This window comes from Cadophora gregata (genome assembly GCF_030347475.1).
Source record: "Cadophora gregata isolate MNR1 chromosome Unknown scaffold_8, whole genome shotgun sequence".
Taxonomy (NCBI): Eukaryota; Fungi; Ascomycota; class Leotiomycetes; order Helotiales; family Ploettnerulaceae; genus Cadophora; species Cadophora gregata.
Window position 1 is genome coordinate 730,940 of NW_026695931.1, and position 27,614 is coordinate 758,553.

Genomic DNA, 27,614 nt, shown 5'->3' on the forward strand with positions numbered 1-27,614 from the left:
TGTGGAATAGTCAAATCTGGAGGCCGACGAAGCTCCTTAAATACTGCTGCTTCGCGGCACCTCTCGTCACTTACTCATATGTGCCATCCCCAAAGATATTCACTCAATGGGTACTGCAGAATTTGGCAACAGCTCCCGTGCTTAGGCTTCGCACAATCACTAGAGTAAACAACGAATAGAAAGGCATGATTCACACATGTTCCACCACTTCTCGGAATAACGTCAGTTTTTGCGAGTTACAAAGACACAGCCCCTCCTTCTATTCAGCTGGACAGGGCACATATAAGCACCTAATTGCTTAGGTGTATACTCACAAGACCCTCATCTTTCAAGGTCACAAATGAGCATCTACCACTCTGTGGGGAAGTGTGTCGATATACATCTTGCCAAGCCAAGTCGAATTACCGCGAGGCTCATAAGTGGTCAGCCACAGCTTGTCCGGCAACAACGGCACTGAGCTGTCTCCGCCAATTGACAGTTGTCAAAGCCAAGTGGCTTGCGTCTGTATCATAACCTTGGCGTAACCTGCCGTACATCATCTTGTGTTGTTGGTTGAGGATCCGCAGGGCTAAACGGCGCGAATCGGCTCGCGCCGGCCCATTGTTGTGTGGATGACGAGGAACACTCGCATTAGTGCACCCCGTTTATGATGGAGAATAACGGCTGGAATTGATGCACATGTCTTATGTGAGGGAGAACAAAAGATCATGTGGTCTCTGCTTCTAGTGGAGGAGAATCACCTCAAAGCATTTGCTGGAAACATCTGGAAGCACTGAGACATTGTTGCAGGTCAAGGCCAACACTGAGAGACCAATGAACTGAACTGAATTGGGAGATAAATTTCTGAGAAAACGGAGGTCGACCTGTTGAGTGTTGAGAAACGTTGAAATGACAGAGGAGGCATTCAATTCAATAGTCCAAGATGGTGAGAGCAGCACCACCTAAGTTTTCTTCCTGCAACATATACGTTTAAGCCAAGACACGTATTGTCTTCGACTGTCTATTTTCTCTTCCATTACACTCGACGAGTTTGAGGTAAGCTTCTTAGGCGCTGTCAAACTGTCACATTTTACTCCCTGGTCGACGAACTTGGCGGCAAATCCTCCGCCTTGGTGCCCCAAGCACTTTCATTCTTCCCCAGAGTAAGCTCCAGAATACCTCCGTCAAGCCAGAAGCTATGTTTTATCCAGTTCTTGGTATATGGTTCCCCATTAAGAGTTGCACTTTGAATGTAGATATTCTCATATTCCGCATCGAAATTAACATTCTTGATCGTAGCCGTCTTCCCACTTTGCTTATTTGTCACGCTGACAGATGGGAAATAGGGTGGAGTGATGAGATAAACATCTTGTCCTGGGACAGGCCAGAGGCCCATCATCGAAAGCGTTGTGAAAGACCCCATTGCACCGGAGTCATCATTCCCTGCGATGCCGGACAACGTATCGTTGAATTGAGATGGGATGTAGAAATGTGAGAAGTATGCTGACAGTCCTGGACGACCGGCGTAGTGAAATTGGAAGACTGGAAGGAAAGCTTGTTCATCGCCAATATAGAGAAGGCCTGAGGTATGGAGGTAAGAGAGACGCCTGGAGAATTCATCTGGACCGCCGAGAGTTGTGATGAGAGTTGCCATATCTTGTGGAACAAAGAATGTATACATCCAGGAACTCCCTTCGTATGTCTCGTGTCCATCAGGATTGAGGTAGCATGATGTGAAGTTGTAAAGGGGAGAGCAGAGTGAGGGGTCCTGGAATCCGAAAGTTCCATTCAGGTAGCGGGGCTGAAGGAAGCCGACAAAACCACTGTCGATGGTGCTGTTAGGGAAACCGGTTGTGTTGGACACGAATGAAGTTTGGTCAGCTTTGTAAATATTCTTCCCTAGGAAAGACAAGATAAAGTCAGCTCTGGCGAAGAATCCAGTTATGTATTGACAAAACTTAAATTGAGATTTGAATGAGACTAGTTCCTGAACACCTACAATTATTTGAGCGAGTAATATACTTTTCAGCATCTGCAATGTTACCAAGTCCCTGAGCCATTTCAGAGATACAGAAATCATTATAAGCATATTCTACGGTGCGAGATATCGATCGAGTGAAAGGTCCAACGCCATGAGAATCAAAATCATCAGTTGGGATGTAGCCGAGAGATTTCCAAGATGTAAGGCCGCCACGACCTTCCACAGCCCAATTTTCCGGTTCGTCTGTCATACGTGATTAGTAAATTGTTTCAAGTATTTGAATGAATTTACCTTCGGCATCCGAAACCATGGCTTCATAGCCTGTTTTCCAGTCTACGCCATCGGTGATGTTCTTCAAGTAGGAATCGGCTAGCACAACGTCTGCATTCGATCCACCCTGCGTGAATCCTTTACACAAAGACATCCTACAATCCGGAAGTTTTCCTATCATACATTAGTCTTATTCATGCTTGCCACCAGAGAATTATAGGATGGGGCACCTTCATGTCGATAAATGTCAATCAAGCTCCTTACCATCAATGTCTGGCTTTGGGGATCCAGCAAGGTGAGCAAAGGATGGATGCTTCGGAACGAGTCCCAAATACAATAATACGAATCGTAGTATGGTTCTGTACTATTCCAGAGGGGGTTCTCTCCTGTGTAGTCTTGCGGTGATATCATTGATCTATACGTTCCAGACCAAAACACCGTCTGCAACTCTTCACTGACACCTGTAGCATCCAGCTCAATTACTGACAACTTCTCTCGCCACGCCTCTTCTGCTACATTGCGAATCTTGTCAAATCCAAAGTCCGTTATCTCAGTTTCCGCATTCTGGCAGGCTTTTTCGACGCTGATGAAAGATACGCCAACTCGTGCGAGAATCTGGTTGTTTGGTGGAGGGTGGAATTGGGTCCAGGCGCCCGCGGGCAGGGGAGGAGAATTGATACCATCTGCCATGCGCTTCAACATCTTTGGCTCTGAACCAGCTCGATTGTTGATCCATACTCCGGTGTCTCTAAGTGATGCTCCTGAAAAGTCTGCACAGAATGAGAGGTTGTAACTCCCAATGCCGAACGAGGGACTAAATGTCCCACTTCCTGTGAGTCTGCCAGTAGTTTCATTGACCTGAACGACTCCATTGGTAATTGAGTCTGGAAGGTCTGATAAGTCCACGAGAATGAGAGGACTGTAAGGAAGTTCAGATTGATTTTGATACGTGGAAAATGGCGAGTTTGATGGAAAGTTGAATCGGTAGAGAGCTGTGTGATTTGTGACTGTCATTTCGGTATGGATTGAAGTGTTCAAGCTGACAGCAAAATACCCTGGTTTCGCTACGACAGTTCCATTGATCCTACGTGAAGCTCGCTCGTCTTTGGTGAAAAAGCAATTATTGATGATATCTCCGGGACACCCCGTCTGAGGGAAGATCGGAAAATTTCCGAGCGAAGGGGACTTGATTTAATTTGTCAGTTAAAACCCGGGAAATTCTGGCTGAACAGATAACCTACACCTCCAGTGCCAGAATCATGCATATGAGAGAATCCTGTAATGTCTGAATTGTCCGATGCGAAGCCTCCTTGTTTCTCATCTGGATTGTTGACATCCGCGACTGCCTTGGCCATTCCTTGTCTGTCAGTCTCGACCGAAAGGTTTACTAGCTCCACTCACCAAAGGGCAGAGTCGCGCCAGGAAAAACATGGCCTATGGTTGTTAGATTTAAAATCTCCTTCAATTTAGAAACGCGGAGAGTTACCTCCATTGATGGTTCCAATCAAGGGATCTACGAAATCAAAAACATCAAACTCCTGGCTCCTCTGGCCTGGGCCTGCTTCTGCGAGGACGGACGAGGCAATCAACCCAACAATCGATTGAAAACCGAACAAAATCATTTTATACTGATGGACCAAAAGACAGCCGAATTTTTATGTTCCAAGACATCCAAGGGAATTTGGTATTTCATCATTCTTGGATCCCCCACTTCCCCAACCTTTCTACCCCGCTGTCGTCACCTACATCTGTAAGTCAAGTGCCGGCCACATCAGGTACCACGTTACGTACCCCTCATTTATTTCAACAATCAGTTAAGCTTCCCAAAGTAACCAGTAGCTAAGAAACGATGATGAGAAATTGACGTTGATCTAAGCCAGCTCGGGGATCGGTCCGCGAGGCTTGCGGGTCGTCGGAACATTTGGGTTTTGGGGTGGACTTGAGAACGCCACATGCGCCCATGCAGGCGGGAGACCTACTTAAGGATAATCGAGACACTCTCGGTAGTCATCCTGAAAGAAGCGAGGTTTGTTCTGGCGAGAGCAGATGAAAAGGATGCTTTACTGCGGCTTCATCAACGACGAACGGAAATGCTGGATATCCTCGCTTAATTGGGGAGTTCAGGAAAGGGGTTTGTCAACACGGAGCTTTGTGAACTGAGATCTTGAAATTTACTGCGCAGGAGTTCCTATATCATTCTAATCTGGAGTGCAAAGGAGCTTCTAGCGCACGAGTGCATTATTTCGGAGCATTCTTCCACTCTAGTGGGTTGGGTACAAGTCCTGCAGCACCATCCGAGGGAAACCCCATACGATATCCCTATGATGGTTTTCAGCCAAATTGCCATTAATTTATTGTATTGATTTTCTTCATTATGGTTCCAAAAGCCCCAAAGTAGATACATTGGTCGAGGGACGAGAGCTTGGTAGCCAACTGCGGCCATGTTCTGACGTACGCATGATCACCAAAGCTGGAAGACAAGCTTCTGGGGTCGCACCAGTGATTGAAAGACTCTCGTGTCATGTAGCGAAAACCCAGCCAGAATCTTATCTTCGACTACCACAAGTTCAACGATACCGACTCAGCTCCGACACCTACTGGAAACACAAGTCACCTGACCTTCCTCTTTTGACCCGGCGCAACCAGTTGGAACTCTTCCAGATTCGTCTTGTAAAGAACATACACTCTGCCTGAACCCAACTGCGTGATTTCCAACCAACAAATACGACCTCACGATGCATTGTACAACCACGCAAATTACCTAATCGATACCTTGATAGATGCCTGCCCTCGCATCGTTGCATGCATGTCTGGCCTGGTTTCTTCAAGCGAGCCCTCTTGTTCCTTAGTCTGAACCCCAACTCAGAAACCCAAAATTAAAACGTGCACTTTGGCGTTTCCTCTCATTTATTTTCACGTCGCTGCGAAACATCAGATCCAAGGGACAAGATGCAAACGTAATGTATATGCAAGGCTTGATTTGTTGGACATAAAGTCTGGGGCAAATCGCTTCTGTCCTTCTTTTCTTCTCTGCCGTGCTATTTTCTCACTCTTGATTTTCTTCTTCGTGTATTATTTCTTGCTATTACTATTACATTGGAATTTTGACACTTTTTCACAGGAAATGCTTCGCTGCTCCCTTGCATACTTGTTCATTCTGTCTCTCTTGCAATGCGAAGCATTGATTTTGTCTCGTCTCCTCCATCGTACCTCCAACGAATCGATCATTTGATTTCCTGGACCCAGGAAATATCTTAAAGCTGCGGCTGAAGTTTATTGTCAGAACTAAGGATCGCACCTTCCTTCTGCAGACAGCTTACGGCCCAGCCAAGGAATGCTGACGACGTGAGGCACGCTCATCAAGATGAAGTGCTCTTATTATGGCATTGACAGCCGTTGATACGCGGCATATACTTTTTCTGGCGTCAAATTTACGATTTGGAGGCTGGCTGATAGACTGCACGCGCAAGTTCCTTGACCCGTCGACGTATCGACGCTTGAGACAGGGAAGCGTCGCCAAGGCAGATTGTTGGGATAAGTAGTCCTTCCTCCCGTGCATCATTCTGTTCACGGTTCCTCAAACCAGATTTCTCGAAGATCTCGCTGTGTTGCCTTCACGATGTCTGCAGTCCAAGGCTTCATATCCCGAATTTTAACGAGGTGAGAATGTTGGCAATAGGGTTGGCACTCTGTCCGGCTTTTAGCCGTTTGAGATGGGTCCTTTGATATCGCCAAGACAGTCGCCATCACAACAACTCCCTCAGCCCCAAATGGCTGTGCTGGTACTTATATGCTGATCCGCGAGAGGGCATCCCGACGAAAATAATTCCTCTCAACAACTCGTCAACTCGTCAACTCGCGAAAGATGTTTGGATGGGCGAAACAACGAGAGAAGCGGGCTTGAGCAACATTGTGGATGAGATCTCCCAGCATGTCCGTATCGCAGAAACGAGATCCCTCGAAACGCTACCGTCGATTGATGCAAGGCGGACGAGAAAGATGACTGGATTGATTGGAAACCAGAGGATACCATGATTCCATTCTCGTCATGGGCTCAACTTACCAGCGGTGCAGTACTTCGGCACCAGAAACAAGACAAAACTCGACGCCGTTCTTCGCACACCAGCCATCACAAGCACCTCATGATGTTTACCTCGGCTAGATCGGCTAGACTCGAACCACTTTGGGTCCTGTAGCATTGTCCAGCCGTTTCTTGAAAGGAATGCTTGCTCTGAAATCTGAACTCGGCATTACGTAGTGGCGACAACCGAAGAACACGAGATTATCCACCCTGCCTTAACGGTCTGCACTGGAGTCATTCGATGCTGGGTAAATTGCAATGCCAGACTTGGTTATTGGGTGTACCCAAGCCCACGACCGATTGGACAAATGAAAGCAGCGGTGCGGCACAACCCCCTGCCGCAAGATAAGAACTAGAGGTATCCCATTGGCCGCCGCTCCATACGCAGGTCACACAAACAGTAAGCATCTCACCCTCGAGCACAAACTTTGTGCTTGATCGAGGTCCTCTACGATCGATTCGATCATGGACAAGGAAGCCACGAACAAATTGGGTTTGCGCTGCAGGGGACGAAAACGCATCATCTCCAGCAGGAGAGCGAGTCGGCCACTACGATGTCCTTTTTGGGAGACGAACTCAGATCTCTCACCTTGCGAAGTCACAGGAGGCTTTCAGTTCTAAGAACGAAGAAACATATAGCCATAATCTAGGCTGGTGTGTGTCTTCAGATAATCAGTCCATCTCTGGCAGGCCGACACACCTGAATGAGCGTCGCTTACTTTGCGGAACCGAAGAACCAGTGGAATAATCATGACAGTAGTCAGACATGATGAGTTTTGGATTGGAAATCAGGTGAGGTTCTTGGTGAGACGCAGACTAGGCTTTGGGTAGCACAGGACGATTTGGCGATTTGCTGGCATTGCAGTTCGTTCCGGCTGCCAACCCAGGGGCCATGCCATGTACCCCACACGGAGATACGCCCCTGCAGCAAGCCGTCAAATGCTATTTCGACTGGCGGTGAAAGGCAAGCGCTCCGATTGATCACAGCAGGAGAGGATACATCAAAACTCTCTGCAGTCGGGAAATAAGATTCTCGTCAGCATCCGGTGCCAGTCGATGATGAGCCAAAGGCTCGGACATCGTTCAAGGTGTCATTGATCTTTCGGAGGAATGCCACCAAAAAGATCTATTATCAAGCGTAAGAAGCCGAAGAAAGTTCACTGGCCGTGGCAACCTCGGAAACAGGAAATCATCTTCCTCAGGGAGCACGTTTTTCACAGAGTGTGCTTCTGAGCCCCCCGGCATAGTATGCCAATTGGCTTCATGGATGCTCAACCTTGGTAAGGACGGTTTGTCTAAAACTGATCGGTGGATTTGCCAAGTGGACGAAATCTGCTGGCAGAGAATCAGGCCACTTCGAAAAGCGTTCCTATTCAGTCACAATATGGTTCGCTCAATCTCACTTGTCAGTTCTGTCTTCTCCTTATATCTGCAAACTAGCGCCAGAGAAACGGCATCCAAGCTCAGACTAACATAGCAGCAGGGTGAGGGTGCTGTTTCGAAACAATAGTGAAGGCCGTCTTCCACCCATCGTTATATACTGTTGAGATATTCCCCCGCCGCCAGGTAGTAGAATTTTGACATCATGTCTAGCCCCAATATCCTACATCGACATCCCGTCCAACTCTATCTCTGGACGACTTCTCTTTTCACACAACTCTCATTCAACTTTGGCTGTGAATGGTGCTGCTTCATCTGACGCATCTGTTGAGAAGTTTTGGACCTCATAACCGCTGAGTGACAGCAGCAAAGTGCTTTGTCCTTCATCATCGATTCTGCTATCTTCAGAAGATCAGATATTGAAAGAGGGTCCGATAATGCGCTTAAAATTCCTCCTCCCACAAGACAAGCATTTTGCTTAGGACGAATAAGGAGCCTTCTCCGGCGCCTATCAGGTCGGGCGGCGTTCAATGGGCATGTGTGTCCCCTGGTGGTCGTGCCGTTGCCCACTGGCCCTGCACTGGAGGGGCTGGGCGTGGGGCAGATGCAGCACACATTCTGGCACAGGCGTGCACGTACCTACGGCGCGCTGTAGCTTAGCGAAGAATTTAAGGCACGGCACCTCGACTAACCTACGGATAGCAGACATCCTCAACAGGCGAAAGTCAAGTCATATCAGACATCATACCAGTGCTTCCGATAAAGCCTCCCAGGACTGATTCGTGTGCACAACCACGCACATGAGCGTTGCTGCTATCCAGGCTGCTCGTCTACGATGGATCAGCTGTCGCAGTACACTCGAGAGGTTGCACGAGACGAGTCTCGGCGCCGCAGCATCGGGGAGCTTCAGGGCGATTTGCTATGGCGGCCAAATCTGCCCAAGACGTGCACAGTCGCAGATGCTCACAAAGCTTGCCTGGAATTACTAGAACGGCAATTAGCCGTTGTCATTGAGTGTGCTAAAGAGGGAAATTCTGGCGTGAAGTCGCTGCTGAATCCGATTGCCCGGAGACTGGATGATCAGATAGTGCGGTTTGAGATATGGTCCTCAGATGTCGATGCCAAAACTGGGACGCTGGGAGAAGAACCTGTGACGGGAGCATTCTCGGGGGAAATGAACAATCTGTTCGGACTTGTGAAGGATAGACTGTTGAAGATTCTGGAACTTGCTGGGATCGTGTCAGATGACTTGGGCACCGTTTTTGGAGTCCTTGGTTCTATCGATAACGGTTCTGACAGGTACGAAAACTTCTTTTGGTTCTCTTACAATCAGGTTGCTGATTTGGTTTGGTTAGGAGTACGGCTTCCCAGCGATTACAGGATTCTTGTGATCACGTTTCTACCACCATTAGCGAGATCGATCCTGTCCTCAAGAATCTGGGGACACTGGTGCGTCCGGTCCGCGCGGCTCAAGCTGCTTTTCGTCAGGAGGGCTCGTACTGGGAGCATCGCCAGAAGATCCTGCAAGTTAAGAACGCGGGGAGGTCGGCTGGTCCATCTGGTCTACCGTCGCCGAGCCCGTCAAGAGCCTCTGACGAAAGTCCAAGTTCTGCAAGCTACCCAGATCGGAATGCACGCGTAGAATTCTTTTCTGAAGGATCCGATAAGGGGAAGGGCCCAGAGGTCACTACGAGAAGTATCGCTATTGTACAAGACAACTCAACACATCCAACGCTGACTGGCAGGGCGATGGGGAAAACGCGACTAGCTACAAGATCACAACAAAGTCGATCACCGCCGGACGGGGGACAGATCTCAATTGCCTGCCCAACAGACCGACTGAAGGCTAGACTGGATATGGTTGTGGAGAATCATTTTCACGACGAGGACTGGATGCATACCGTGGACGACAGGATCCAGTCTGTCCTCGATGAGGACTCTTTGAAAGCCCTCTTCACTTGCGTCTGTACGAAGTGCCGCTTGTCTCGTCGCCTTGCCATCGCATCATCAAGTTCGAACGGAGAAGGTCTACAGCTGGAAGGAGTTCCGGACGCACTTCGTCTGCTGTCGATGTGTATCCTCGCCGAGAAACCATTCTTGATAAGCCTACTGCTTTCCCGAGATATCGACGATGAAGTTTTTGAAGACTGTAAATCCGAAACACAACTAGTGGATGCAACAGGCATTGCCCTTGACGATGCGAGGACGTTATTGAAACTCAAAGGCTTATTTTTCGGGGTTAGCATGATGCGGTACTTGCGGTCGCCCAAACAAGATGACAAGCCGCAAGACGGAGAGAGAACATGGCTACTGAACGAGATCTTGGAGCTAACAAGAAAACTGTCAACACCAAATGATACATCGGAGTTGGACCTGCAGTCGATGATGATCTCACAGCTTACGTTCACCAAGACGAAAAGAATGGACACGGATCGTCTCAATGACGTCTTTCCCGAGCTGTGGGACGACGATGTCTCGATTCAATCACTAGGGTTTCTAGTGATGGATATGATTTGGTTCCTCGTCGGCGGAAGCTCCATGGTGATGTACATGGATGCTCTCCGCTCCAAGCCGACATCCCGACCAGCAGGACCATTCGATTGGATAAAAGCTATTTCCAGAGAGGCCTTCGCCCAGTTGGAAGCAGAGCCTGAACTTGCTCAGGCCTTTGAAGTCGCGTATATTCTTATCCAACCTAACGGTCGATTTGGCCTGGATGGCACGCCCGAGGAAAATTATGCTTATGCGGATATGCATCTGCGGAAGTTGTGGCCGGTGTCGTTTCTGGATGACCCGTTTAGAGTTGGGGGGCATAGGTCAAATAGGAGCTTGGATGCCTGGAGCGTTTCGACAAAGGCCAGTACGGAGGCTGATTCAAATTATATTGAGATGGAGGGGAGCGTGTTTAAATGGCTGTAAGTCACAGCTTCGTGCTGACTACTAGAACTTACTGATAGCCATGACAGCATACTAAGGTATAGGAAGGACGGTGAGGGAGATGTCGATTCAGGGTGTCGGATACGCATTTATAAATCGCCGAATGGGCAGCGACTGAGGTTTGTGGTGTGTGATTTTGATAAAGATCCAAACAAGCACACCTCATTTCAAGGTATACAACCTCTAAATATCGGAACCGAAGCACGATACTGACTTGCACTGATAGTATTGACCGAGGGGCTATGTTTTGTTCCTTTATATTCTTACGATGAACGGCCGACGGAGTTCAGCGCGAAGTTGCAACCAAAATCTGGCTCTACCAGAGATATTAATATTCAATATATTTTCACATTTCAGACTCGGGAAGGTAGGCTTTCTCGTTCTTTCTGTTCACCACGCTGCTAACTTCCACAGATGTTCAGTTACTACAAGAATGCTTGACTGGTCGTACGATTGAAAGCCAGTATGCCTCCATGCCAAATCCCTTCACCCCCTCATGTATATGTGGGCTAATTATATTTAGCGCAATTCTCAATAGCTTCTCTCTGCTTGTCAAGAAACACCGTGGATTTGAGATCCGAGGTGTTGAAATTGGGTTCTGGGATAGCAAGAGACAGGAGATTCAAGCAACTAATTTTGGAGCTATGCAGATTTGGAGAGTGCTGGAAAAAGATAAACTGGTTGGTGGCGTTCTATTGAATCTTTGGCCACTCATACTGATCTACTCAATAGGACTCCGTCCACAAAGGAGACCAACAGCAAAAGAGAGGGGTCAAAGAGCATCCATTGAGATTTGAAATTGCGGTAACATCTGATAAGATGCTTCTGGTCATCGGAGGTTAGTCTCGCATGCACTCAGACTGTATCATTACTGACCGTGCAGTTCGTTCGCTCCTCCGAGTCCGAGACGTTGACTCTCTGGGTCTTTCCATCACCAGTCGGGACGATGCACGAGCGTCATCATTGATAGGTCGACTTTACCAGGCTCAAAAGCTAGACGACGAGACCATCTTTCCCGGAATCCCGGTCTTCCAAAAACCACCATTCGAGTCGCCACAAGATGGGGAGATGATATTATGCAGTGCCCTGCGTCTGGGTTTCTCTAGCAAGCTCGCCAGAGGTATTTATAGCCCCCCTTTTGGTTTTCTAACAAGCCAGTTGTTTCCGGTCGAATTGCTGATGCCATAAACAGACAGCATAAGGAGATTCCTGGTCAAAAGCTATAATGCGAAGCCATGCTAATACCGCGTACCGATGGATGATGTTTAGTGGGAAACACCTTGTCAATTGCAAAGTCTGGTACCGAGGAACGGGCCACCAGCGTGTTGTTTCATGCAACCATTCACGATCTGGTACAAGATGCTGGATTTGGCCTCGGATTGGCGAGGCGGTCCTTTTGTACCACCAACCCCTCCATCACCCATGACAGGAGACGGGGTGTTCGCAACCCCACCAATTTCCACGAGCCAGTCGGCCTGGCATCTGGCATGTGCGCCTAAGTCCGCTTCCCACCATACTGTGGTCACCCAGATAGTTGTGTGGTTACCAATTACCAGCATGGGCAATAGGCAGGTCCAAAAGATCAGATATTGATCGCTGACTGGTCAGTATACGCCAAGTCGCCGGATCATGATTGGCAGCTCGAAGCGATTCCACCTGCTGGGCTTCTCAACTGAGTCAACTCAGATTGTGTGTGGTCTGGGTTTTCTGGGGTTGCACGGCTTCTGGGGATCTCAGACAGTGTTTGACAGGGGACTCGTCTCCAAACTTGCAGTGGACGGACCCGGGGTTCAGCGGCCTCTCCGGGCCCTGAATTCACCAACAATACAGTAAATTACAGCATCCAGTTCCGTCACCCAAATCCCTGAAGGGTCCTGTACTCTACTGTATCACCGACCGCACTACAAATTGCACTGTGCCATAGGGAGTAAAGCCTGGCCGCCTGGCCGCCTGCCCGGGCCAGACTCTCTGGCTGCCGCACCGGCGTTGTCCCTACCCGTACCCTAGCTTTACTGTACTTAGTGTAGTGGCATGCAGGTGGCTGGCCCCTCATCGCAGCGTCTTATTGGATGTGTTTTAAACAATTCTCATCCCACCTCCCCCATGCATCCACAGACGTCTATCTATCTCGAACGCCCCAACCAGATCATATCCATCCAGCCCACGCTCCCACGGTATCATCCCATCCCGACCTCCTAATCAATTCAGAACCACAACGCCCTTTTTCGTGCACGCGCCAGATGCAGGCCATGCATGGCCCACCATCCAGAGCATCAGAAGAGGCAAGCGTGTCGGTGAGTCGGGATCGAGCCCAGCAGGAGCCTCATGCAGGCCCAGGCTTTCCGGGGACCAGTCGTCAGTCGTGGAGACCTGTTCGTCCGGTCCACCAGGTCCATCGTTCCCCATTTTACCTCCAGCGCGTCTACCCACCTGTTCAAGCTTTCCCAGTCCGTCTTCTGTCCCTGCGTGTTGGTGTGTATGACGACCTGCGATATCAGCCAACAGACTTCAGACGAAGTTTTGTTTAACTCCAGCAAACAGCCTTTCACGTTGCGATTCTAGAATACAAGACTTGTCGTATGATATGACCATAGACCCGAACGAGGCGGTAGGCCCGGAATTGTGATTCAGAAATGGATGTATGTACCTCCCACCCGGCGATAAGAACAACAACATACAATTCTGGCATGTCTGGTTGGGGACTGATCAATCTCTGTGATAGACTACCGGTGACTATGCCTGGATAATGGCTTCCACGGCCTTGGTGTTCATGATGGTGCCCGGAATTGCGCTCTTCTACTCCGGACTGCGAAGTCAAACCACAGCCCTGTCTTTGATATGGCTGAGCATGATGGCCGTCTCAGTCGTGAGCATACAAGTCAGCAACCCCGAAGACTCGTGGAAACATAATTGGGGAATACTAAGTGGCATACAGTGGTTCCTTTTTGGATATTCGCTGGTGTTCAGCCAGACATCGACAAGCGGATTTATCGGTAACTTCGAGTATGCTCTGTTCTTGAATATGGACAAGGACGATGCCTTTGCCGGCACACGAGGACATGACACGCCGGCGATGGTATTTGGATTGTTCCAAGGGATGTTCGCAGCATTTACGTTCGTACCCCTCTGTCAAGCTGCCCCTTCCCCCTTGGACATTTACTAACAGACCTAGCATCGCCCTCGTCACAGGCGTGGTTGCAGAAAAAGGCCGACTCTTCCCCTTCCTCATCTTCTCCTTCTTTTGGACCTCCCTCGTCTACGATCCGATCGCATACTGGCTCTGGAACTCACAAGGCTGGGGAAATTCCATGGGCGGGCTTGACTGGGCAGGAGGAACTCCCGTGCATATATGCTCAGGCGCTGCGACTCTGGCATACACCGTCGTGTTGAAATACATCCGAGTCACTACCGACGACACGCACAGTATAACCAGCATCTCGCGCGACGTAGGTAGCTGGAAGAAATACCTATTTTCGCGGGCACAGCGCAGAGAGCGGTTGCCCTCGGGACCGACTGCGCTGGAAGCCGGACTTGAGAGCCATAACATGACGAATGCGATGCTGGGAATGCTGCTGGTGTGGTTCGGGTGGTTTGGGTTCAATGCTGGGTCGGAGTTGAAGGCTAATATGCGTGCGGTGTCGACGTTCATCGCGACAAATCTTGCGGCTTGTAGTGGAGGTGTTGCGTATACCCTGCTCGAGCGTATGGCGGGGCAGAAGTGGTCTGGTCTAGGCTTTTGTACCGGGGCTTTTGCTGGGCTAGTGGCTATCACTCCTGGAGCAGGATATGTGCGTACATCCTCTCTCCAGCGCTTCATTGCGTTGTGTTTGTAATGGGCTCGGCTAACAAGGCGATCCTAGGTCCCGCCATGGGCAGCACTCATCTTTGGCTCTACAGCCGCAGCAGTTGTCTTCGGCTTCGAAGCCATTAAGTGGCTGGAGGATTTCCTGGAGGAGCCACTACATATCACGATCATTCATGGCGTGGGTGGACTGTGGGGCATGTTTCTCACAGGCATATTTGCAGAGTATGTGCCTCAGTCTCTCTACTTATTATGCTTAAACTTTCCTCTTACATTGACTTCTCTGCCACTACAAGCTGACTGCGAATAGTTCACATTTGGGGGATCTTGATAACTCCCATTTTCCTGGTGGTGCAATCTCAGGGAAGGGGAAGCAGATTCGGTACGTCTTTCTATTCCCAGCTACCACAATCGGAAACCAATCCCAGTTCTTGAAAGAGCTCTGTGGAAGGCTTAAGCGAATAGCTGAGAGCATACGATGAAATGGCTCGCTGACTTTCTGAATGTAGAATCCAGCTAGCCGGCGGATTCGGAGGCTTTTTCTACTCCTTCTTCGCAACGCTGGGTCTCCTTATTATCATGCAGTTTCTATCTATATACTTCCCTAGCCTAGAGCTGAGGGCTAGATCAAGGAGGGGTGCGCTGGTAAATCTAGACGAGGAAGAGTTGGAGGATACCGGTGCTGTAAGTTTGCTTTTTCGGTTCACGAACACTCATCTCTGGCCGTCACCAATGCTCTTCCGGGACATTTTGTCCTGCTTCGCCTACCATATCATATCCACAGGATACAATAGACTGACATCTTCCAGTATCGCCTAACATGCCACCACCACCCTTTAACTGCCGACCCCTACGCCTCCCGCCCCGGCTCCGCTATCTACACCGGCCGCCCCTCACTCTCCCCTTCCCTCCAAAACCAGCCACAGTCGCATCGTCATCACTTGCAACACCAGCAGTATATAGAGATGGACGGCCATTCGCCGACATCGTTCTCGCACTCGCAGTATCATGGGATGAGTCCTCAGAATACGAGGACGAGGAGTGATGTGGGGATGCCAGCGAGGATAGGGCAGGTTGCGTATGATAGTGGAGGCAGCAGAGGGAGTAGGGGAAGTGGAAGTCGGTAGCACAGGGAGGGTGTTAAAGCACCGGTCCCTCGAAAACGATGTTTAGATAGTTATGTTTTCATCTTACGTCTTTCTTTTTGTCTGAGAATCTCCGGATTTTCTCCCTAGGCGTAGAGCACTGAATTGGGATTTACTGGATTGGGATGGGATACCTTAGCGTTGGGGTTTAGGGGTATTATTTGCTTTTGGAATTTTCGCGGTCTTCGCCTGATTGAATCCTTTTGGATCAGGATGAAGATGTGCATGATGGGGCTTTGTATCTTGGATATCGCTAATAGATGAGATGAAAAAGTTGTCGAAAACTATGGAACAAAATAATCAGATCAGACTGAGTCTGACTCAAAATCAGAAAACACTACATTGCAGTTGAAGATCACGATATTGTATTTCCAGTTATCACATGCCCATATTCTTATGGGGAACTCGGTATTCCGGGGAAAGAAAGGGCCGATTCTTGACATCACATACATCCCCTAAGGGGTTCTTCTCATCAAACACTTCTACGAATCATGTTCCTGCGTCCAAGTATTTCATAAACGCACTCCAACTGGTCGCACAAGGTCGCTTCGTATTCGACCTGCTTCTTTCGTACAGCAGTGTTGTCGATCATATCATGCAGTCCAACTCCTGACTCCTGGCCTTTGATCATCACACCGCACGACATAAGGGCAGGCAATCGTCATTGCAATTACGGCTTTATTTTTGCCATTGCTGTGCCTACGGAACATACTGTGCTTTGTGAATGGAATGGGAAAAGCGGTGTAAACTTACACACCTCGTAGTCTGTACTTGTACTTGCAAAGTACAGCCGTACAGAAGGACAAACTTTCGGTCAAGAGAGGTGATGGAAGTCGGTGTCGGTTCGGTTCGGGGCCTTTACCTACAGTAGCGGGGTGTGGGGAAAGGAGGGGTCTGGGGATCAAACCCCTGAAAAATCTCTCTCCCATGCTCCATCCCTCCAACTCCAATATCAACCCATGACCAGACCAACTGCTCAGCCAGACTGACCACATATACCCTCGAGATCTCAAGGACGGAATGAGAGAGGATATATATCATTTATTTCTCACGTCAGTGGCTGCGGGTATGGCTGAGTGAAGCTTCCCACATGAGCAGAGGCCAAGAGCATGTCTTGCATCTAGTTTCCAAAACCATGTCCTTGTACAACGGGTAACTTCAACGTGCTTGCTGTACCTCTGCACGGCATGGTAGGGCGCCGCATGGCTACTACCTACCTACGGTTCCCCGCGTTGACCACGATTCAGTCACGATCTCTCCACAGCAGCCACACCCGTTGTTCTCTCTAACTGTCCCGTCTCCACTCGTACTTTGCGTAAAGATAAACTCAAGCTATTATTGGTAGGTAGGCAGGCAAGTCATCCCACCTTTAAGCTTAAAAGGCCCTTAACGGCGCCTTGACACCACCCATCCACACTTAAGTACCATCTATGAACCCCTGAGTCTCCTTAGCTATCGTGACTTTGCTAGAAATGACCTAGCTGGATCTCCTTAAGCATGGCGATCTCTCTACTCTCAGATATCCTCGGCGGTAAACCTACCGACGAGTCAGACACGAGACCTCACACGACCTCTCGCTCTGGCTCTGGCTCTCGTTCACTTCTTTCCCCCATATCTCCAGCTCTGAAATCTCAAGATGACAAGACATGAGAAGATCTGATCGGACGGAAAGGACAGCGGTGTTCTTCACCTTCCAGAAGCAAACAACTCGCCTCGGAAAGCCACGTTGACAATGTACCAACATCCTGACGTACCGCAACCATATCACAAGCTACATCATGGATGTTGCTCTTAGAAGTCCAACGGACCTATGATGCAGTCGTCTGATGTCTAGGCCGTGCCACGACTTGCTTAGCCCTGCCCTGCCCAGCATGTAAATCTATCTACCTGGCAGGTGCAGGCCAGCTAGCTAGCTTCTATCAGTATCCGTACCGCATCTGCTCAGATCCACTAGGTAGGTACAGCTGCCACCTGTCAGCAGTATGAAAAAGGGGGCCCTGTCCTGTCCGAGAAGTGCCGCTCGGTGCACCTACGTATGGATGGGTGTCTGTCATCTGATTTGATCGTATGGCCGAGTAGGTTGTTGTTAGCTCATTGTAATCTTAAGGACTGAGTCGGGAGACATATATGTGTGGCTTGCTTGAGGTGGTCTTGGATTTTGTTTCTCGTCTTGTCTGTCTTGCCTTTTCGTCAGGCGCGCTTTGCTTGATTGTTGATTATTAGACTTTGACGTTTTGGCTCGGTATGTTATAGTGGGAGCGAAAATAAGGTATGTTGTCATTTGTCTTGATGAGCTGGGCTTGTTGGCTAGATGAACGATGAAACTCTCTACGAGGAGTTATTTCTTGCACTCAAGTACTAACAGGTGGTTAGTAGCAGCCATGATGATCTCTCTCACTCTCCTCATCACCTTTGCAGCTATCTTCTCTCATCAGAGGTCGACAGTAGAGGCTGCTGGGTGCTGGAGGAACACAGCATGTACCGGTCCCAAGACAGCCGCCTTCCCAGGCGACTGGGACAAATACAATTATGCACCAACTAGCCGAACCGTATCCCCAATCAGCTACTTTGCACCCGGAGGTGGAGCATCAAGCAATTTTCCTGCTTCATCAGCAGTCACCCTGAAAGGCAACAACAATCAACTAGTTTTCGACTTCGGCAAACTAGTCGGCGGCATCGTGACCGTGTCGTACAGCGCAACCGGCGGAGGAAATCTCGGTATGGCATTCACAGAAGCTCGGAACTGGACGGGTGAGAACTCAGATAGTTCCAACGGGTCGTTCAATCCAGATGGTGCTGTCGTCACGGTAGTGACGACAACAGCCGAAGCGAACTTCACAATGCCAGATGCAAAACTCCGAGGCGGATTTCGATACCTCACGCTCTTCACACAGACCTCCAACCAAATCAACGTCAACATCCACGACATAACTGTCGAGATCGCATTCCAGCCCACGTGGCCCAACCTTCGAGCCTACCAAGGCTATTTCTCATGCAGTGATCCGCTGCTCAACAAGATCTGGTATGCGGGTGCGTATACGCTGCAGACGAACGCCATTCCGCCGAAGACGGGGAGGCAGTTTCCGATTTTGGGGAGTAGCTGGAGTAATGATTATGACTTGTCGTTGGGCACGGGTGTAGATTCTGTGTATGTCGATGGGAGTAAGCGGGATAGGACGGTTTGGCCGGGGGATCTGGCGATTGCGGTGCCGAGTATTTTGGTCAGCACGGGGGATTGGGATGGGGTGAGGAATACGTTGGCGGTGCTGTGGAATGATCAGGTGAGTTTATTTCGATCCTGACATATATGCTGCTCGAGCTTTGGAGACCTGATGGAAGTAATGCTCATGTGAAACCAACTAGACGAGTGCGGGTGAACTCCCTTTCGCAGGACCTGGGATCAATATCTACGGCTCGGATACCTATCATATGGCCACTCTCATCGGGACATACGATTACTATCTCTGGACCGCCGATCAAGGATGGCTAAACACTATCTATCCCAAGTATCAGAAGGCGATGGCCTTCATCACTGGCAAGATTGATGGCACAGGTCTATTGAAAGTGACAGGAACGAATGATTGGGGTCGTGTAAACCAGGGTGGGTATAATACTGAGGCGAATATGCTGATGTATAAAGTCCTCACGTCAGGAAGTCAGCTAGCTGGGTGGGCGGGCGATTCGGCGTCGTCGACGAAGTGGCAGGGGATGGCGGATACGTTGAAGATTGCAGTGAACAAGATGAATTTTGATTTTGCTGCTGGGTTAGTACCTCCTCATCTTTACTTAACCCCATCTCGCCAATCCCTCCCAAACACAAACAACAACTCTCACTAATTCTCTCTCCTCCCTACTGTAGCGCATACAAAGACAGCTCCACAGACAACTCCATCCACCCCCAAGACGGCAACTCCCTCGCCCTCCTCTACTCCATCCCACCTCCCAACCTCACCCTCTCCGTCTCCACAGCCCTCACCAAGAACTGGCTTTCAATCGGCTCACTCGCCCCGGAACTCCCCAATAACCTCGTCGGCTTCGGCCAATCCTTCGAAATAAAAGGCCACTTCTCCGCCAACCAACCCCTCCGCGCACTCGACCTGATCCGCCGCGCCTGGGGCTGGTACCTCTCCTCACCTTCCGGAACGGGGAGTACGTGCATTGAAGGGTACCTCTCGGATGGGAGCTTTGGGTATAGATCCCAGTATGGGTATGCGAATGATTATAGCTATACGAGTCATGCGCATGGGTGGTCTACTGGGCCGACGGATGCGTTGACGACGTTTGTGGTTGGACTTAAGGTTAAGGGGCCGGGGGGGAGGGAGTGGGAGGTTAGTCCGCTGATGGGGGATTTGAAGAGTGCGGAGGGGGGGTTCACCACGCCGTTGGGGAGGTTTAGTGCGAGGTGGGGGGTGGTGGAGGGGGGGTATACGTTGGCTTGGGGGGCGCCGGCGGGGACGAAGGGGAGTGTGGTTTTGCCTGGGAGGCAGGGTGGTGCTGGTGGGGTGAGGACGGTGAGTGTGGATGGGAAGGAGAGGGCTGTGAGTGCGCAGGAGGTGGGTGCGGATGGGAGGGTGAGGTTTGAGGTTGAGGGGGGTGAGCATAGTTTGGTGGTTGGGTTTTGATTTGAGAGGAGGGGTTGAAATTGCATTTTGCGGACAGGAGTTGGATAGCTATGTACTATGTATTACGAATTATGACTGATTTTAAAAACTCGCTTTTGTGTGGCAGGGGCTGTTGTTGATGCTTGCTTCGGTTGTGGCTCGCTTAGTTCACAAGCTGCACTAACCATGTTTCCAAGGGTCATATGGATGGGTGCAGCCGGCTCCTGAAATGTAGCTTGAAAGCAAAAGCATATACAGAGACAGTTTTTGAATTATGATAAGAACCATTTCTTTGTGACATGTTTATTTGGGGGACCAGGTGCTGGATTTTGACACACTAGAGGCAGCGTCAGGGTGAGGAAGACCTCAGTGGAGGGAAACTTAAGGCAGGGCTGTCAGCGTTTGGACAGAGATCAGTAAGAGAGACACTTTGGAGAAAAGCTGGCTGCTGATTTGTTTTTATTTCGGAGCTCCTGGTGGTGGGATCTGGTAATGATTGAAATTCGATTCATTCATCGAGCGTAGAAGAGCAGGAATCGTTCGTTCGAGACATGTCTCAAATGGCTTTTTCGGAAATCGACGAGCTGTTACTCTTTGATTTCTTCATTTGATCGCCCAATGTATGTCGGGGAACGCGTATCTACCTTTCTTTACCCCCTTGGGAGTGAGGCACTTCCCGTTGACCTGTCCTCATCGAAAGGTTCTGTGAAATCAGCTCACACAGGCAATATTTCAAGCAGGGAGATCCTGAAGCACGAAGTCTTTAATTTTTCGTTTAGTCTTGAGACGTGTTATTTAATATGAGTATAAGATCTCCCTCAAGGGCAGACTCTGTCTCCTGGGGTCAAGGGGGAACACTGACCGTGCTACAAGCATTTCAAGCCCAAGTGATTCAACGTAGATAAACTTGTCCAAAAATGTCTCGTCAGACGAACTGGGTTTGTACGGAAATCATGTTCGACTACTCGTAGCTGGATTACATTCGAGTTGATCTCATAGGAGTGTAGCCAAATTCGACAGACCTCATGGGAACAATGACATCGTTGTCGCCAAGAAAATAAACATCCTATTACTCGACTAAATATCACTCTAATCTTGACTGACAACACAAGGAGAGAACCTCCACACGAAGCAACCACTCAGGATCTGCCTAAGGTCTCAAAGCTGTACTAGCTACGTCGTGATCTGCGTCCGGATCTGCGTCGCCCAGACTTTTGGGACTGCGCCGCAACCGAGCTTCCCTTAGGATGGTATTTGTGACTGGAAGCGCGCTTTGTTGCTTGACATAAATTTCCCATGAATTTCCACGTAGCGCATCGTATTGAGGATAGGGTAGTATTTGCAAGTGCTTGATGACGTCCTGAAGCCTCACAGGACATGTAGTTCTCAAATATCGGAGATTTAAAATGTGACCCGCCCCCAGATTTCCAGAATTCCTCCACAAAATCTCCGGTCAATCAAAATGGGGTTCCAAAAATACCTTCCAGCTTTCGTCGCACTCCTTGCATTTGCAAACGCAAGCTGCAAGAACTTCACTCAGTCAAGTACCCGGTTTGGGAGCGGTTACTACACGTCAACTGCGAGCGAAACCCAGATTATCTCCAGAGGTTATGTCTGCGATACTCCAAACTCAAACTACGAATTCAATTCTACGGGCCAGCAACGCTGCAACAGCTCACAATGTCCCGCGGTAGCATACGGAATCGTCAATGTAGTCGGCACGACCAACCTCTCCCTGTCCGAAAAAGATACCGAACGTCTCTTCGACCTGGTCCCCAAGTTCACTACCGACAAACCGTTTTTCCCGTATGAGTTCTCCGGGAATGCGACTCGTGTTTCGACATGCTTTCGTGCGGGGGCGAACGAGTCGTCGGGCTATTTCTCTTTCACGCCATTCTTGCTTTGTGCCGAGGGAACACTGTCGAGTTGTAGTGGAGGGCCGGTGGAGGATGGGACCGCGATTAAGATTTGTGCGCCACATACTTATGGCGGAGAGAGTAATCGGCAGCCGGATGGGGCTCAAGGATTCGTTACTACCGGTATGTGATTTTGTTCAATTCTGAGGACTGGGGAATAGTTTTCCGCGATTTGTGTCTGAGAAGGACGTGATGGTCGGACTGTTATGAATGCTGTATTGACATTTGTGTAGATCGCGAGACTGCAGCAAACATCACTACAAACCCAGCGGCCACGAGAACGCCAATCGTTAGTGCCGCTGGAAGAAACATCGCGCTTAATGGAGGGATGCAGGCTCTCGGAGTGGCTTTCTGGTTGGTAGTCTGTCTGGGGCTCAGTGGCATGTCCAGTCTGTGAGGATGTTATGACTTTGATGTATCCCAGGACCAATACGAGCATACAATGTAGCCATTGTTCATGTCGTGGTCAGCTTCGGAGCAGGGAATCTGTCCGATCCTTCGACTGCTTGGTCAACTTTTGCCTCCCAAAGTGACCTAGATGGATAATTGGATGTGGAAAGCTTGAAGTGTAGGTCTTCAAGGCTCGCATGGCACACGCAGATATGAGGAAGTCCTTACATGGTACAATGATCCACTATAGTGTTCCCTACTCTAGCTTTCAAAATCAAAGATTCCAGAATGTACAAGGATCCCTTACGGAAAGGGCTGCTTTCATACCATTCGAGGACCAAGTCCATCTTGATTGCCTTTGTCGTGGCTTTCCATAACTCCTTAGTGGTCGAGATTGAAAATCGACCGGTTTGTAGCTCGTACGCCGTCAAAATATCCAAGGGCCTGAAATGTATGCTTCCAGATTCTCTAGTCGACGTATCCATTTTCCATGTCTCAACGACCGTAGCTGTATCTTTGACGTCTCGAGCGCTTCTGTTCTCCCGTACCATGATTCTTGTATGATTCATCATTTTGGATCAAGGTCATATCTCTTATTACGCCAATCCCTAGATCCTGGCATTCTAGCTTTCCAATCGGGAGGCGTCGATTTGGGTTATACGACTAGCAGGCAGAGACGGAGCTGGGGCGGTATGAGAGTAGGTCGGGGCGGTTTGTGTAGGGAGATCTGAATTCACTGTGATTTGCTGGAAGCTCCCGAATCGAGATGGAGGAGGTTCTGAAGTAGACATTGCCTGCTGCAAACTTTCCCGGAAAGAAGGATACTGCTCGGGTAATGCAGGCAACGGCAGCCTGTCTGGGTTTGTCGGTAACGCGGACGGAGCTTTAGGCGCCTTAGGAGCCCGTTTTTGTGCCCGTTTTGGTTCTTGTTTCGGTGGTTGGTAGTCTATCTCGTACTTCTTCATAATTCGTGAGATCCAAGTTGAGCTAACAGCGACTTTGAACTCCTGAGATACAAGCTCCGCAACCTTATGAAGACTGATTCGCTCATTGGCGAGTTGCGCTTCCGTCATAAAAATCCGTATATATTCAGCGGCTTTGTCTTTGTCCATTGCCACAGGGCGGCCACCTGGCTTCCTATCGTCGCATCCAGCCTTGACTTTGTTATACCGCTTCATGTTCCAGACCACAGCTTGGGGAGAGGTCTTGTAGATTTTTGCAAGAGAATGGATGAAGGCGGATTCGAGAACACCGTTGTTGACTTCAACCACAGTCTCGGTCGCAGCGACCACTTCCTTGGGTAGGTTTCGCATGACGTAGGTGGGTATGCACAATCCGTTTGAAGTGGTTGCATTCGTCGCGTTTAGAGTGCTGTGTTGTTGTCCAAGTCGCGGTCCTTGATTGAACGCGAAGCCACATTCAGGGTCCACCAGGTCACATGATTGATCGTCCAAACCTTCGAAATATGTCCTACAGACCATTTACCTACTTCGAGTACAAAGTTTAATACTGGAAAATTGAGATCAGTTACATGGTTCTACGTTCAGCTCCAGTAATCCGCGGTTTCTATCCAACCGATGGGTCAAGATGTTTGGGAGTGATGCTGATACTGGTTTTGGACGCAATCCCCACACCTCGAGGTCCCTTTCGCTCTTTCCATGCCCATGGGAGTAGTTCAACTGTGATGCCTCATATCCCTTTTTCGGGTCACATCGTTTGAGGTTACCATAAAACGTCGCACCACACATATTGTTTCTCACAATCAAGTTTCAAGAATTATCACGGAACAGCGATGCCCCGTTTCGCAATTTCCAAGCATCCTTTCTGGGTACTACGAGACATATTTGACCTTCGAGGGGACACTTCTCAAGATGCTGTTTGGTATGACTCGATCTGGATGTGAACAAAGACTGCCCCCAGCGGAATACATGGGATGAGATATCGCAAAATGGTATGTGTCTCTTGGATACGTGATATCTGGCACGACCATATCCAGCAATTTCCCAGTTTGAAACGTGTCATTTGATAGTCGAGGGGCATAAATGACTCGCCCATTTCCGAATCAAATTCCATTTCCGTGGTTCGGAACATATCATCAGCCAAGAAGAAGACAATGAAGCCATGAGAAGTCTTCTACATTTTCCAGACGAGAAATCCCCGGGGAAATATCGCCACATCATCCTTCTTGGTCATGGCATTACCATCGATCTCGCTGTTTGCAGGAAGTGAAGTGCTTTACTTCAAGATTTAGCCACCATGGTGGGTTTATTGGACACAACGTACCTCGCCAGGGAGGTCCTGGGAACGACTTTCACGCTCGTGTCTTTGCTTAAAAATCTAGGTGTTCCATTCAATGACCTCCACAATGCAGGGAACTATGCAAGCTATAACTCAAGAGCGCTGCTTGTGTTGTCTCATTACGGCCTGAAGGCATTATCAAGTACAAGCATCCACGCTTTGGAATCCTTGAAGGCTTCGGGATTCAGCCCGCTGCCGGACACCACTGAGAGGAATGCACACTTACGATCTCTCAAGCTGCGTTACACAGACTATACAGTACATTGTCTCGAAACAGGAAGCCTCGCATTCTTCGAAGGACCCTGAAGGTTCTCCAGAACTAGTTCAACAGCATGGTGGCATAATCAAAAGGTCTTAGAGATGCTTGTCTCCGTTCGCCACGTCACTTCAATAGTCCAAAGGATCTATTCACCTTCTCTCAAATCCCATCACGAGATTATGTCTCTCAATCTGACAGCCTCAACTCCAATTCATCCCCAGACCGGGGCTTCAAAAGCTTGTTGCGCCGCCTCTCCCACGCGCACGCCACCGCCCCCTTGTTATTCTCGCTTAAATATGCTTCGCAGCCTCAGACGCACAGGCTGCGAAGAACACACAATCACCGTAACAAATTCCGTGCTTAACAAAAGCTTACGTATTTTGTATGCGAGCGTTACTTCTGTTGCGTTTCGCAGTTTGCACCCCCACGATGATCAGAAATATGCGCGGGGTGGGAATGAAGAATGAAATTTTGGGGAGCATGGTTTTGTTGCACGTCGTAAATTGGAGATGCACTTTGGTTGTTGGCTCGGTTGGGAGATGTGAGGGAGGGGTTCAGGCTGAGTGGATTTGACGGGTACTAGGCATAGGTAGATCTAAAGGATAAAAGGGCATTGTTGGTACTTACATAGTGATAGGATGCGAATGGACGTTTGTTGCATGTCGCACGCTGGAAATGGTGAGGTAACGTTACCCCAAACTCAAGGCGGCGATTATCTAACGACTGATCCGACAACTATTCAGGCACGAACACACTATTCATTCTAGCTTGGAGTTAGGTCCTGTATAACGAGATAGTATCTACATTCTTTGCCACGTAGAAGATCCCTGGAGAAAAATGCTGAGTCGCTGTATCCGAATAAAAACTCAACGCGGGACAAACGGAAAATGACGCCCAAATCTTGATTTTATGATCCTCAAATCCCTTCACCTGGTTTCCGGGGCCCGTCATATTCATTCTGGCGCTGCTTAGGAGCCTCTGGTCGTGTTCGAGTTCTGGGTGACATACGTGGTCAAAGTGCTTGGTTGCAGCGTCGAAAATATCCAAAGTCAATGACGATACAGGCGTCATCGCACTTACCGTCCTCAACGGAGCCGTAAAACTCCTGACGTCGATCCCACTCCCAGTCTAACATAAAAATGCCAGTGCCGCTTTGATATCCATTCAATATCTTCTTCGTAGTACTGCAGTGTACACTCCGGGAGTGTTCTTTGAGGATGAATTAAGGCCAGACATGAAGGAATTCAGAAACGGGAACAAACCCAATACAAAGCGAGATTGGATTTGAGATTCAATTAGCAAACGGAATGAGTAGACTCAAAGTAATCAGCAAGATAAGTAACAGTTATCAAAAATCGTGCAGATGACATCCTGGGAAGTGCAAAGTGACAGACTTGAATCTGTAAATCTACCCCAAATAAGTCCAGATCGTAGCCTATTATGCGACCTTTGGTCAATGAGATCTAACAATAAAAGACTATTTTCTGGAGAGCTCAAAATATTCTGCTATGATTCAGCAAGCTCAGAAAAATGGCCCTTCGACGTTGAAGAAATATTTGATAGCCAAGGTCCTTGAAGAATCGAAACTATAACTGCAACAGCAATGCAAGCAACAAAACAAGGCTTGCTTTGGATGGAGGGGTGGCCATAATATCTTCATTGAGTGTTATATAACGCAGAAAAGGACAGCACACGAAACGATGACCCAATATGGACGATCTAAAGCCAGAAACTAGCAAGAACGACGACCTACCACTTCGCAGAATATCCGCTTCGTTCGATCAACTCTTCATGTTCCCACTCCCATATGATAATCATTAAAGAAAGTTGTGCATGAAATTCGTGATTAAATCTTGTGTGTATTCACAGGATGTTGAGCGTCTCTTTGAGCGTCTCTGAGCGTAAGGAGGTATTGCGGAGGGAATGGCTCGATGCGACGAGACTTTGATCTTGAGGCTCCTCATGATCGGAAATGAACCTTTTCAACAGCCAGAAGAGTTGGGCTCATTATAAAGGCTTGAATTATCTCGGCCTCTGACCCTGTACCTAGTGATTAACCGTGGTCCTTGCTCATTCTCCGCCCAGGAAGAACGGAAGGAAGGGGTTTCCAGCGTTCGCTGTGTTCACGTAGAGGGTCAACTTCTCCTTCACGAGCTTCGGTTGTATTTGGCGATAGCCTGGACTAATAAACAGACGCCGTGTATGCAATCAAGATGCAGTGCGGATCAGCGGTATTGTTGTTCGCAACGCAGACGAGGATGGCCTGAGACGTCTCAGGGGGCTGAATGGCATGATGAAATGGTCCACAACACCAAGCCACCACGCCACCTATTTCCAGGGTTTTGGTCTTCAGTAGATTAATAATGTTACTCCTTGGTGTGTAGCTACATCAGGAGATTTCGAGCGACAATGAGAGTTACGGGAAGTAGGTAGGGACGAAATCTTGGTATTTTAAATTGGCAAGTTCCAATTGAGTGCACGTGACCATGTCTGATCCAAGCAATGGAAGCAGGGATCCTTATCGGCGTCCCAAAGTTTCGGTATCGTCATCGTCATTATCAACGTCAACATCAAC

General features: G+C 49.0%; 6 protein-coding genes across 6 annotated transcripts; 4 read left to right on the top strand and 2 right to left on the bottom strand.

Annotated features, from left to right (window-relative positions):
* Positions 1-753: 753 nt before the first annotated feature.
* On the bottom strand, positions 754-4,273 carry ONS95_013780 (uncharacterized protein). Its single transcript, XM_058507426.1, has 7 exons — positions 4,022-4,273; positions 3,717-3,972; positions 3,472-3,664; positions 2,461-3,415; positions 2,252-2,404; positions 1,979-2,203; positions 754-1,878 (listed from the first exon to the last, which is right to left on the bottom strand). The coding sequence occupies exons 3-7, from the start codon at positions 3,583-3,585 to the stop codon at positions 1,070-1,072; spliced, it is 2,256 nt and encodes a 751-aa protein (XP_058356595.1). The 5' UTR covers positions 3,586-3,664; positions 3,717-3,972; positions 4,022-4,273; the 3' UTR covers positions 754-1,069.
* A 4,253-nt stretch (positions 4,274-8,526) lies between these two features.
* ONS95_013781 (uncharacterized protein) lies at positions 8,527-12,649 on the top strand (the record flags this gene model as incomplete). Its single annotated transcript, XM_058507427.1, has 9 exons — positions 8,527-8,990; positions 9,047-10,606; positions 10,658-10,800; positions 10,855-10,995; positions 11,043-11,091; positions 11,152-11,308; positions 11,361-11,466; positions 11,512-11,748; positions 11,821-12,649. The coding sequence occupies 9 exons, from the start codon at positions 8,527-8,529 to the stop codon at positions 11,868-11,870; spliced, it is 2,907 nt and encodes a 968-aa protein (XP_058356596.1). The 3' UTR covers positions 11,871-12,649.
* A 612-nt stretch (positions 12,650-13,261) lies between these two features.
* Positions 13,262-15,557, top strand: ONS95_013782 (uncharacterized protein; the record flags this gene model as incomplete). Its single annotated transcript, XM_058507428.1, has 8 exons — positions 13,262-13,267; positions 13,351-13,506; positions 13,564-13,742; positions 13,801-14,416; positions 14,489-14,655; positions 14,741-14,812; positions 14,940-15,114; positions 15,240-15,557. 8 exons carry the CDS (start codon positions 13,262-13,264, stop codon positions 15,555-15,557), a joined length of 1,689 nt encoding a protein of 562 aa, XP_058356597.1.
* A 975-nt stretch (positions 15,558-16,532) lies between these two features.
* ONS95_013783 (uncharacterized protein) lies at positions 16,533-20,197 on the top strand (the record flags this gene model as incomplete). The annotated part of the gene is made up of 4 exons (XM_058507429.1): positions 16,533-16,916; positions 17,046-18,856; positions 18,939-19,339; positions 19,435-20,197. The coding sequence occupies exons 2-4, from the start codon at positions 17,894-17,896 to the stop codon at positions 20,195-20,197; spliced, it is 2,127 nt and encodes a 708-aa protein (XP_058356598.1). The 5' UTR covers positions 16,533-16,916; positions 17,046-17,893.
* Positions 20,045-23,864, bottom strand: ONS95_013785 (uncharacterized protein). The gene is made up of 3 exons (XM_058507431.1): positions 22,711-23,864; positions 21,039-22,594; positions 20,045-20,937 (listed from the first exon to the last, which is right to left on the bottom strand). Exon 1 carries the CDS (start codon positions 23,793-23,795, stop codon positions 23,106-23,108), a length of 690 nt encoding a protein of 229 aa, XP_058356599.1. The 5' UTR covers positions 23,796-23,864; the 3' UTR covers positions 20,045-20,937; positions 21,039-22,594; positions 22,711-23,105.
* On the top strand, positions 21,639-22,489 carry ONS95_013784 (uncharacterized protein; the record flags this gene model as incomplete). The annotated part of the gene is made up of 2 exons (XM_058507430.1): positions 21,639-22,215; positions 22,326-22,489. 2 exons carry the CDS (start codon positions 21,639-21,641, stop codon positions 22,487-22,489), a joined length of 741 nt encoding a protein of 246 aa, XP_058356600.1.
* Positions 23,865-27,614: the final 3,750 nt, after the last annotated feature.

Bases quoted from the DNA above. Each gene is read 5' to 3' on its own strand.
- ONS95_013785 (XM_058507431.1), bottom strand. From the start codon at position 23,795: ATGCGAAACCTACCCAAGGAAGTGGTCGCTGCGACCGAGACTGTGGTT.
- ONS95_013780 (XM_058507426.1), bottom strand. From the start codon at position 3,585: ATGGCCAAGGCAGTCGCGGATGTCAACAATCCAGATGAGAAACAAGGA. The intron at 2,405-2,460 runs GTGCCCCATCCT...AATGTATGATAG, and splicing joins TGACATTTATCGACATGAAG to GAAAACTTCCGGATTGTAGG. The intron at 1,879-1,978 runs GTAGGTGTTCAG...TGTCTTTCCTAG, and splicing joins TATTACTCGCTCAAATAATT to GGAAGAATATTTACAAAGCT.